The following is a 12812-nucleotide window of genomic DNA, read 5'->3' as shown; positions in this document are numbered from 1 at the left end:
ATGCAAAACATAATCGAAAAGAGATCTTGGAAATGGTCCTTTTAAGAAGCAAAGGATTCATGGATTATCTCTCCAAAATATTACCGACAGGGTTGTTAGATCTCGGACGCTCCTGAAGACGCACGCTGCTCACAGCATAATTTTTTCGAATCAAAAATTGTTCACTTTGAAGGCAAAAACTTTGAGCAAGCAAAATGATCGTGTCTATGGTGGAAGTCTTCGTGATATACCAGCCGTTAAAAAAGATGTAGAGGTAGGATAAAATTGAGGTCTAGAGGTACCAAAATTCATCAGCTGTGATGGTTTGGGGAGCAACATCAGGAAAAGACAAACTACCACTGTCAGTCATCGATCGGGTCGTGAAAATCTGAACAACTTGCAAAACGTTATCAGAAGCCATGTGCTTCCTTGTATCAAGGGACTTTTAGGAGATGAAGATTTTTGCTTTCAACACGATTCAGCACCTGCGCATAAAGCATTGGTTGTTCAGAAATGGTGCTAACAAAATTTGCCATGTTTTATCAGTTCCTCTGAATGGCCTTCATCGTTTTCCGATTTAAACCCACTCGATTTTAATATCTGGGGATACATGCTAGGAAAAATAAGCAACGTAAAGCATATGAGTTTGGCCACTTTTAAGAAACGTTTAGTCCAAATCTGGGATGAAATGCTAAACGAAGTCGTGCGTGCGGCGTGTGATGCTTTCGAAAAGCGAAATCGGGCCGTAATCAAAGCCAAATGCGAAATTTTTTAATTGAACTAAATACATTGTAAGCTTACTACTGTAACATGTTATTAACACAGCTAGAAGAGAGAAAAAAATTCTGATTTTTATGACGTAATTTAGGTGTATCACTTTCACGTTGCGACTGCCAATCGTCGTCATAAGAGTTGAGAAGAAGAAATAAGCAGAATAAAGAGAAATAAAAGGAGCACTACGCGAGCACCAAGTTCAGCATCAACGCCTCAACAAAGAATGTGCCACGTGACCGGGAAAAAATGTGAAACCTTTCTTCACAGCCATTAACTTGCATAACAAACTCAAAGAGGCTCCGTTTGTGAGCTTAATTCAAATTGCTTTGCGCCTTAACCTTGGATCGCGAAAAGTAAACAACTGTTCCCGCTTCTTAAAGGGTCCTCGGTGGCGCATAAAAACATGCTGGCGCAGCATAATGATGCCCTCGTCGCATGGCATCGCCCCTCTTCACCGCACGGGACATGCATAATAAAAATGTTTGAAAAACGGTCACACACACCGAGTTTTCTAATTTATTGCAAATGCTTTTTCACTTATCACACGCCGCCCTGCCGGCGTCCTCGGTAATGATGGGCACCAAGCGCCACCGTTTTATAGGCACACCTTTCCCCCTTGCGGCACCTCCACCGTGACTTTTTATGATTTTTTTTCTTCGTCTTCCGAAGCCGTGCCAGTAACGGTTATGGCACACGCTGGGAGAAGCCTCACGGTGGTGCACAACCAGGACTCTCGTTTGTACGCGAAGATAACGCACACCAAGGTACCACGGAGAAGGCAGGGACCGGGGAGTCTGTGCCTCCCCCAAGTAACCGCAGCACTAAAAGTTCCCCCATCGGCCCAGGAGTCAGCATAACTTGCGCCGTGGGTTGCTGTTTGCCGAAGAGCTAAGCTAACATCTTGGCACTTCCGGTACGGCCGGCGACAGGCTGCGATAAACGCATTTTTTCACCTAGGACTGCCCCAGGACGATGATGTGCCCCTGGCTTCGAAGGATGCTTCGAAGGCCCCGACGTCGACGCCGCAGGTTTTCAATGATGCAATTTGGTGCCAGGCCCTTCGGTGGTTTCCCGGACCCCCTTTTCGGTGGCAATCGATCTGACGGAGGGCCGGCGGCGGATTCTTTTCAATGAGGATACACTTCCGGTGGTGGTGCCCCTTTTTTTAGCATCCTCCGGGGAGGCCTGAAAATGACCATTTTTGCTCCTTTTTAGCGCCGACCGTTATGCTTTTGCCAGTCACCCCACCCAAGGCGGGGTTGTGTGTAGTGGCCACACTCTTACAGCGAAATGATAACGCACACACACCGCAGTCTATAGGCTTTGGTGCGGTCGGTTCGCAGATATCCTTTTCGCTGGCCGCCGCCTTTGAGTTTCGGCTCCTGTGGCCATCGACGATTGCTTATGTAAAGGAGGAAAGAAAAAATACGGAACGGACTACGAGATGGCAAACGGCGTTGACAAAGTGCTCGACGGGCACATGAAACCCATCGCGCCGTGGCCGTGTGGTCGGCTCTACCGTCAGCAGGGAACAAACATGGGTTAGGTCCGGGCAACAGCACCCGGGCAGACTCCACAACTTGGAGTAAAACCATTCAGGGTGTTGCAACTCCCGGCTACGGAGACGATGGCTGGTGGCAATATTTACTTTCAACGTACGGCATGTGCAGGGCTTCGAGTTCACGTTTTTTGCAACCCGACCTCTGAGACGAACCTCAACACAAACTGTGATACGGTTGGCCATTTGGTCGGCGCACTGTAGGCATTAGTTACCGGGATAGCAGAGGGATGCAATTTAAAATCAACACACCAAACCAGGACCATCATCATCATCCCGATCGAGGACCTCGCTGCCTTGACGGTGGTCCTTCGTTCATTACATTTTAAAGCCAGCTTGTAAGGCTGAGGATGAGTTGAGGAACAAAGGCTAAAGCTACGATTGGAAACGATTCGGTCTTCTTTGTCAATTTTACAAGCTACATGCAACTACACTCGACAGTTAAAGACATGGAGATTGGGGTAAATTACTTCAATACTAAATTTACTACAATGCTGCAGCGCTTTGGTTACGACTTGAGACACTCAAAACCATCTTCAAACTATGAATCAAACCAATTAATTCGGTATAAATTTGAAAACGGTTCGTTCAGCATTTCCAACTTCGATTCGATTAGTCCGAATTACTTTTTTTACATTTTATTTTACTGGGCTAAGATTAATCGATTTGTTAGCGAAAGACGTCAGTTCGAACTAAAATAAAAAATCGAACAAAAAATAATTAAAAAATTCGTTCTAAAAACATCAGTTCGTCAGTATTGTACTAAACTTTTTCAAACTAGATAAGTTTTTCTTTGTAAAGACGGTGAGAAATAGAGAACGCTAGATCTAGAATCATAACCAGAAGATTGGCTGTCACTGTTGTGACGTCATCAGGATTAAGTGAAGACACTCTCTGCTAAGTTCGGACTGTATTACAGAGTCTGGCCCATTTAAGGCCTTAAAGTTATGGAAAATCCAGAATAAATAACCGTTAAATTTTCTGACAGCGCTGACTCCAAGGTTAACTAAATTAGTCTCCAATGGACCCGCATTGTGCCATAACGACGAGTTCGAATCCATAGAAGTGACCATGCATTAGACATTAGATCAAAAGCTCAAACACAGCACAAGTACAGAAATAGGTTTGCATAGATTTAAACACACAAAAGGACTATTGTTTGTATGTTAACAATTTGGCAACATCGAATAATGTGATACAGTCATTAGAGCGGTGTCCAAAGCGCCCATTCTTTTATTTCCTACATCGGAACGAAACTCTAGTTCACTCATTTCAGGCTGCAGGAAACGTGCGGCCACAGCAGCGGCCTCACAATGGCATTAGTACGCTTCAGGCTTACCGAGCCTCAGCAAGGACAGTTCTATGCCGGGAAAAAGGCCGGTCCGCAACCCAAAACGTCGTTTGACTAATGGAGGCCGCCCTGCGATCGACGGCGAGCGAAAAAGGTTAACCACAATGTCGGTGCTTCCGGTGCAGGGCCGGTTTCCCATTCAGGAGCCGGTGGAATGATCCTACCGCCGCCAGCAACAATAACGATGATGGGTGGTCATTACTGGAAATGAAAATGTAATATTAATGTACAGATATTGGTCCGGTGGGCTCGCTCGGGCTGCGGATACGTCGCAGGACGTAGCAGTGCGACCAAAACAAAACCAAAATGGCCACCCAACAACGACAGGCAAAAAAAAGGAACGAAAGATCATCATTTCCTGGCCGGCAGGCAGGTGGACATTTTTTAAGTCCGCGCACCGTGCGTGCGACGTTTGTCAACCCGCACGGGGCCGAGTCAAACGGGCAAATGACGGAGCATTAATTCCGGAAAGAGCATATTTCTTCCATTAGTCGATGGTGCTGCCACGACCAGGACCCCGGGACCCCAACCACCGGGAGGGACATCTTTATGGCTCGGGGGCTCAGTCGGGTTCGGTCGTAGTAAATTCATCATTTGGCTTTTGCCGTGCGCTTTGCGGGCATTACCCGCAAGGACACTCCGACAAATCAGTCATCATTCACGCAGATTGAAGATTTTGTGTGGCAATTAAAATTCATTTTGCTGAGGCGCTGGCAGACGGCCGGAGAAAGAAATGTTATGTGACAAAAACGGACTTTTATTATAAACTCATATCTTGTGCAGCTCACAGCAAAAAGAATGGTCAAGAACTCAGAAATTAATAGGCAAAAAGAGATAATCGAGGTTGGGTGGAAATAAATTTCTCCGACAGTAGCTCCGACTGCTTCCCACCAAGACGAGGTGCTCTAAATGGTGCCAATGATGCAGAAAAATGTCCTCCAAAGGGCATCAAAACGCGTCCACCACCGCAATGGGCCACTTAAGACGGAAGGCGACAATCTCCGTCTTCGACTTCGTCCGCCGCGCAGTTGTCTATTTTCCCGACCCGACCGACTGCCAAATGCGGGAATGCCGGGAATTAACCGCCCGCCCGGTCGCAGGACACGGTCTACCCGTCGTGTGCGCGGTCGCGAAACAATGACTCTAAATGTTTTTAATGGCAGCCAGGATTTGAAATATTAGATTCTACCGGCGAACCCTGTGGTGCTAGCGGGGGCCGCGACGCTCCGCATAGGTCGTCCCCGTGACGTGTCCTTCGCACCACCATCTGCCACCGCCATCATTAGAAAAATCAACATTAACGCCTTCGTCGGAGGCCCACCGCCCGAGATTGTGTCCGGCGCCCCAAAGCAAGGAGTGTCCCTTTTTTGATGAAACGCTCCACAGCGAGGGTTGGGTTCGGTCGGGTGGTGGCGGCGAGGGTGTTAATTTACGACGAAGGATTTTTCTTTTTATTGTTTTTAATTATATTTAATGGCAAGTGGTCGGCGGAAGTGCGGTGAGCGGTGCCGGGAAAACCGCGAACAGGTCCCACGCCGACTGGGCCGCGGATGGAGATTAATTTTCGCTTTTTACGGCACGACACGGCGCACCATAAAGTTATGAGAGTCCGTCCGGGGTTGGTGTATGTATGGTCCCCTCATTTTGGTTCAAGAAATTGCAGCCCCACACCGCACACATTGTAGAAATGGCGTCGGAGGGTCCCGTCTTCAAGATGTCTGGGCTCGAGACGCCTGAGTGACACAGAGGGACGTGAAGGGGAAACGAGTTGGGGATACGGACCCATTCATAGCGAGGTCGCCGGTAAGATTTATTGGAGAACGGGCACCGCGCGGGAAGACTCGTTTGACGTTCCCTTCTCTGTGGGTTTGTGGGCCTTTTCGGTGAGCGTGAGTAATGTCCGCGGGCTCAGCAACAACAGGCTCTGGCGGTCCAGTGCAGTTGCCCTGCACAATTGGTCCCGCGAGAGTGTGGCTCGTCCGAAATTGACATGTTGAAAGTGCCGTCAGTTCCACAAGATGTAGATGTAGAGTCATCAATGGGCAGCTCCGTCGATGTCTTTATCGCATGAACAACAAGGCGCAGTACCTTGGGTAATTATGATGTACAAGGTGTAAGATCACTTCAATACAGGTTGATAAAAAAAGGAAAAAATCCATTAACCAAATCCAGGAGCTTCCTCGAGATGCAAACAAATGTAAATGAAATGTAAAAAACAAAGAGCCAAGTAACATTGCCATGTCTGGCAATCCATGATTCATGCGATCATTTGTTGCAGTAGCGATCTGTATTAACGGTTTCCGCGGGTTTTTGGAGCTTGAGATACACCACACATTTCTGGTCCCATCAGACACACAGCATTGTTTTTTTACCGAATCGATCTGGTTTTGCAGTTGAAGTTGATGGTTTTCCCGGACTGACCGATGATTTTTTGTTTTTTGAATTCTCAAACTGAGTCCACTTTTCATCCTTAATCATGATTTGTTGGAGAAATGACTTCTTTTTGTACCTGGCGAGCAGAATTTCTTGTTTGGTTTTTCTGGAACTTTCAGGACCTTCGTTGTTACGTTTGCGTGTCATATTTGTCCAAAAATTGTGGCAGTTCAGCGCCCTGGAACTTTTTTGGAGTTCTCCGGCGCTCTTTGCTTGTTAAGTCAAAACCGTTGTGTATTAATTTTTGAGACCGTTTGAAGCACTGCGATCTTCCAAAAATAAGCTTCGACAAGCATTTGATGCGATTTTGTAACAGTTTTCGTCAACAGGTACCAGAAAAGCAATGATCCGCGCAAAAAATATTTTCAAACAAAAAAATCGACATGGTCTAACCTCTTCAAAGATAAGTTGCAAACTATTTTTTTGTCGAGCTTAAATCATTTGGCTGATGTCAAAACAATGTAATGTTGCCAAAAAAGCATAATTAGGAAGAAACCCCTGACTCCATTAAATGGCAGCGAATGTACAGCACATTTCTTAGTTGCGTTGTTGAAGATGAAAACAGTTCTTGGAATTTCGCAAACGAACCTGGCCCAAGCCAACCGTCTGTTGCTTCAACCTGTAGTAGAGTGATCTTAGTATAAACTAAGGCATCGCCATACTCTTTGACAGTTAACACGTTGACAGCACACAATGGCGAGAACATATGTAAATCGGTCTAATTTTTGAGGCCGCGACTTCTAGAGGGCTTGGCCCGTTTGTGACTGCTTCTCGCGGTGACCAAATCACCGCCAAACAACCCGCAAAACGGAACCTGAACCGCCGAACCCTGGGCCACGACCACCGGCCATTAATCAAAGCTAATCGACTGAAAGGTGAACTCGCCCCGGCGCGCCCGCGCGTAACGATCCGTGAAATTCCCAAACGCTGAAGAACGACGGCGACGACACCGACGAACCGAAAGGCATTCGAAAATGCCATTTGCCACAAAAACCCTCCGAATGGTCAGCATAACTCAATGGAGTCGGACGGGACGGGAGTGTTGAGAAATTATGAGCACTTTGACCGCTTCGAGCACCACCTTCGAGTTGTCGAGGACGAGAGCGCGCCGGTTCAGCAAAGACAGCTGAGTGAGTGTGCTCGTAATTTTCCGTTCCAATCGAGAAGAGTCACTCGAGGTCCGCACCGCGCTCTATAATAGAGTCATCAGGCAGGTGCGCCACCCTGAACCCGTCGTTGTTGGCCAAGTCAAAGATCTGCTGCCACCTCACAGAGGCGCTGGAGGCGAAAGCGGCTCTCACGGCAGCCGGTTCTTCCCACGCTGGACGCCCCAGACCCCAGACTCTCGTTTCGGTCGGGAAGGGTTGGGCAAAAAAAAAAACGGATTTGCGGTCTGGGAAAGGGCCGAACCGAAAAGTCGGGACGGGCTGCTTCTTGAGAAGGGGCACACCCACCCATATACCTGAGCCGAGCCGGTGAGGCCAGAAACAAAAATCGACGGCAAAGCCGAATGGCCGAAGAATTAAAATAAAGTTTGACGGGCTCTGGTGGCCCCGGTGTTCTGCTGACGATCGATTTATCGACGGGCGTTAGGCAAATGGACGACAGAGGGCGCTCGCCACTCGTTCTTTCGCCACTTTGTTGCCGACAAAAAGGGGCGAGCTTGAGAGAGGAACGCTAAACCGGGCCCGCAAAAAAAGTGCACATCGTCCTCTGCGAGGTACTTTACCGGTCGCCCCCGGTAAAATCACATCCTCGGAACCGGGAGTAAAGGTCGATGATGAGCTCGTCCGCCGCCTTCGAGGGCCACGCCGGGCGTTCCATATTGATTTATGAACTCTACCGTCACCGACCGGGCTGGGACCGGCTGTGTGCTGTCGAAAGAAATTGACTGGCCCTTGATGGCCTCCAACCAGTCTCCGCCGCCAGCCACACACCGCTGCTGCTGGTCACTGTTGCCACCGGCGGAAGTCCTTCGGAGCAAGAGCAGACGCGCTTCAACACGCTTTGCGAGCTCCGAAAGGGCAAAAATCCATCGCAATCATCGGCCACGTCAATCTGTTGCTAGTTTTATGAACAACGCCATAAAGCGTTCTTGACTGGCAGCCGTGCTTTAGCGGTGGGGTCCTTAGCTTCGAGTCACACACATTGTGCTCTGTTCTTTTCCCACAGAAAAATGGCCGCCCATAGGAACAAGCTTAAAACAAATAAATTGTGTTCCGTCCGCGTGCCACAGTGGCAAGGCAAGTTGTCTGGAGCGAATCAATCAACCGGACGATTGAGACAAGCGGGTTCAGCACTTCATCGGAGTGCAGTGGATTGCTTGGATTACAATCCCCAAACTAGTTAGCGATAAAATAGGGGTAGACAATAAAAGACACACCACTTCCTTCGACATTCAAATTCGGCTCAGCATGCTGCCGATTTCGGCACAGCCTGCTCGGCCCATTAGCGAGCCGAGCCAGGAAGGAAATGAAGACATAAACGTCAGATTTGACAGAAAGCAATGAGCGCTTGCCGCTTCTGGCGCCCTTTCGCCGTTTGGACGGAAGGAAATTGTGGATTCGTTGGAATTGACCGCAGCCGGGCTAACAACAACAGACGGAAGATTTGAGCTGCCCACCCATTTCCCAAAGTCCAGCTGACGGAACTACGCGAGATGCGGATGCGTGACGCCGGTGTTTGGTTCGTTCCAATCCTGGAAACGAATATTGTGTCGAACGCCTCCTTGACGTTGCCGGGTTGTCAGTGGAGCAACAACCTGCCCTGCGCGCTCTGAATGTTGATTGTACGCGGCAATAACTTACAGGACAACAGAAAGTACCAAAAAAATGGAACCACGACGCAATAACGCAAGAGCGCAATCATAAATGGTTGATGAAAAGGAAAACAACATTGACGGATGTGGCCGCCGGATCCGGGTTTGGGGTTCGGGCTCGGCAACAACAACAATAAACCTTCCCCACCTCAGGTCGGGAGGCCTTTGTAACTCCGTGGAAAAGGAACCGGGTCTACGCGGATCGACCAAACGGCGATCAGCAGCAACTGAAATGAATGCCTTCCACTTTTATGGGGCAGTAAAAATCGAAGAACCTTTATTGATTGGGCCAGGCGCCTGCCGCTTTTGCCACGGGAGGTCGCGCGAGTTCCCCCGGAAAACTGGGATTGGATTTCCGGAAAACCAAAATGTCAAAATGTGGAAGTGTGAGTCTCACAATATCAGTTTCGGTCTCACGTGCACAATAGGGTAATTGATTACTTAAAAGTGCTTGTGCCCTAATCGTAGTAAGAAATACAATCACGGATTCAAATTTGCATGCTTTCTGTCAGGGTCAAACATTTGATTGAATGTTTGTGAAGTTGAAATCTTCTATTGTTTGTTTCGTAGGTCATATAGGAAGTGCTCCAAACACACAACAAGCATGCGGCATCGTCTAAGATGATGTCCTTATGATGTGAACTACTGAAACTCAAAGAAGGAATCCCACAATGTTTAGGTGAGAAAATCATAAATAATGATTATAAATAAATAAATAAATAAGTTTATCAATCAATTAATCAATATAAAACAATCTAAAACAACTCACATCAACACTGATAACTAAAAGAAAAAATAATGAACTCCACTTCCGGTTGAACTAATAAAACAAGATAAAGCATGGAGAAGAAAATTCCTGCCCCAGAGTCACGTATTTAAAATGACTCAGGATTTCAATCACATCAAAATTGCTGAATGGATTTAAGATTCTGGCAAATATGTGATTTTTCTCTCACGAAACAATATTATTGTTTTTCCCACTCGGCGGCTGCTGATTGGATTGATACACGGCAACACTCAGGCCAGCGTACGTCAGCTAAATTATTCATTCGGCCCACTGCATGCGATAAATTTGAAGAACGTGACGAGCTACCGAAGACAGCAGCAGCCCCGTGCAATCAGACACAATTTTTCTTCATTTTCTGCACCCCATCTTGGTGAATTTGGTTGCGAACACTCTCACCCGGGCCCGACCGGAAGCTGCTCACTTTCACTCGCTAACTAATGGTGGCCATTTTTCTTCCTCGGTAAGTGTATTTCTCGGTAACCGCGAAGAAGCCGGCGCCACGTTCGCCCTATTGGTAACCAGACTCGGGCCTGAACTTTTCAATCGTCGTGTCTAAACGCTCATCCCAAACGTGCTGCAATTAAGTTTCAATATATCGACAGCCCGTCGATCAGACCCCGGATTCCCACCCGAATCCATCCAAACCGCTTGAGCAAACAGGACACGACTGCAAAGGGGATTGCATTTGCGTGTACCTCTTCTCTTATCGCAGCGTTACACCAATTGACAGGCCAACCAATAGATAATGAAACGGCTCCGGTCCTGCGGTTCCATTCCGAAAGGACATCAATCGGCCATCAGCAGGCCGGGGACCGATAATCCCGGTGCCACTTTCGCAGTCACGCTTCGACGTGCTAGCTGCCGCTCGCCGGCGCGGATCAGACGCGACCCAGCTCCTTATGCCGGCCACGGGCACTCCTTGGGCGGAACCAAGGAAAATGGAAAATAATTTTCTCCCATTCAAGGAAACGAGCATCAAGACGTGGCACATCAACAATCCTCCTCCCGGAGCCCACCGGTAGCCGACAAAAATGCAAGCTGCATCAAGGAAATGGCCAAAATGGCGAACCCGTCTGGCCGTCTGCCTCATTTTTAGCCGCTGGTCTTCTGTGGCCCTTTTCCGACGGGAGCACTGAACTAAAAGGCTCCACGGCGCGCTTATGAGTGTGTGCGCTTTGGGGAATGCTCATTGCAGCAGGAACAGGACTCCAAAAAGAAACCAATAGTGATTCTTCATTTTAAATGAGAGCAATTTGTTATCCCTGATGAGGATAATGTAGATTTGTTACCCTCGGCTCCACACATACACACTAAAGGGGCACAATAGGCCATTGTTCGTGGCAGGAACCGCTTGATGCAATTTTCAACACTTCCACAGCGAGCGGCTCTCGGTGCATCATCCGGTGCCGACGGATTGCTGAAAGGTAGACGAATGCGTCTGCGTCTTGCCGGCTCGTCCTTGGTCCGTGGGTCCTTGGGCAAGGGGCTGAAGACAACCACCCAAGATATCACCGGCGGCGGAATGGATTAAAAGCGAGAATCTACGGTACATCATACGGGAAACAGAACGTACCGCGCGAATGCACTTTTCATTTTTGTGTCCCGGTAGGAAAAACGAATAGATCCTCTCGGAATGAACGTTCCAGCCGGAAACATGGGCCTATAAAATCATACCTGGCGTGCTGTGGTCCTACGTTGCCAATGTCGTGCGCCGAGCTGGCCGTTATTTGTGAGTCATTAATCGCGAACGATTCCATGCCGAGCGGGTTTTTGCATTTTTCTGAAACGGAAAACGGAAACGCACTTGTTAGCAAATAGTATTTTTCTTTGTATTTTGTTTTATATATGATCGAATGGAACAAAATGACGGAAAAACCGGTGGATCACTTAATTCTATTTCGCAGCTTCCCGACGGTTTCTTTGAATGCTGTCAACTGCAAAAGCCCGTTAAAAATGTGTTTATTTTTCTCACTTTCATCTCGTGCAGTGAAGTTCGGATCTCACGTTTCCGAGATAAATGTCACCATCGGGTCTTGCTTATATGTCGTGTGCACCGCAGGCCTTTCAAGAGGTTGTAATTAAGGCGCATACCTTGGAAGCGACTCACGGCCAGCGTCGTAGCTGGAAGAGTTAAATTGCACCTTCTCGACCTCGTTTCCGAAGCATCATCTACCAGTGCGTGCATGTGTGTATGTTGGCCACCAAGGATTGCCACACTCGGCAGCGGGCAGCCGAAGGAAATGAGTTTCTGACTACCGCGTCCGCGTCCACCTTCAACGAACGCCATTATTCTTCGCCGGGACCCTCTTTTGGAAGGAGTGTATGCTGCACGGCTGCAAAATTTATGCCTCTCCGCGGTCGTCATAAATTTAAGACCACTTTCACACGGCAGAGAACGCCTCAGCGCCGGTCCCGGTCCCGGTCCTGGGAAGTCTCTACGGCGTCCGTCTTTTGAACGTTCACATCCATGAATCTCTCGCGGATGCTCTGGCCCCCCCCATTATAAGACTCCTTTCGAGTATGCTCCCCCTGATGAGCGATATATGGACGCCGTTGCAGGTGAAATCTTCGCCATCGGACCACCCCGCGGCCAGGGGTGGCCAGATTAACGTTAGCCCCAAAAGATGGCGCCTCGTTACCGAACCCCGCAATCGATAGACAATTTTGTTCGCAAAGTTCGAACATTCTAATATTGTGGCCCCACTTTACGGGTCCCTCGGGAGACTCGGGGACGGGGAAAACTTGCAAATTATTATTGCCCACCGTGTCCGCCGAGCCAGGGGCCCATTAATCGACCGCAAACTTCGGAGGCAAACTTTCGCATCTAATCATCATCATCACCGACGTCGAAGCCGTTCTGGGCTGCCCTCTGCGAACGACGGAGGCGGAATGTCACCGGCTCCACCCGTGACCCGATTTTCCGGAAGCAGAACACCGCAGGAGTTAGAGTGACCGGAGAAAAACACGATTCCACTTTGTTCTGGTTCGTTCCCGTCGCGTATCACTCAATCGCGGAAAATCGGGGGCAGCCCGGTCAACGAGAAAAAAGAGGTCCCACATACTCCAATTCAATGTTGGGAGGCGGCGGGCAGGGGGGTTCGATTAAATTTGC

General features: G+C 48.5%; 1 protein-coding gene across 1 annotated transcript in view; it reads right to left on the bottom strand.

The window, feature by feature from the left end:
* Positions 1 to 12812, bottom strand: part of LOC131209970 (discoidin domain-containing receptor tyrosine kinase B) — a 107784-nt gene that overhangs the window by 73083 nt on the left and 21889 nt on the right. The window contains exon 2 of the mRNA XM_058203146.1: positions 11375 to 11480. Within this exon, the coding sequence (XP_058059129.1) occupies positions 11375 to 11480 (106 nt within the window). The remainder of the gene's footprint in view (positions 1 to 11374; positions 11481 to 12812) is intronic.

The sequence above is a fragment of the Anopheles bellator genome, chromosome 2 (assembly GCF_943735745.2).
Source record: "Anopheles bellator chromosome 2, idAnoBellAS_SP24_06.2, whole genome shotgun sequence".
Taxonomy (NCBI): Eukaryota; Metazoa; Arthropoda; class Insecta; order Diptera; family Culicidae; genus Anopheles; species Anopheles bellator.
The sequence above is the reverse complement of the archived record's forward strand: the minus strand, read 5'-3'. Positions and strand labels throughout refer to the sequence as shown.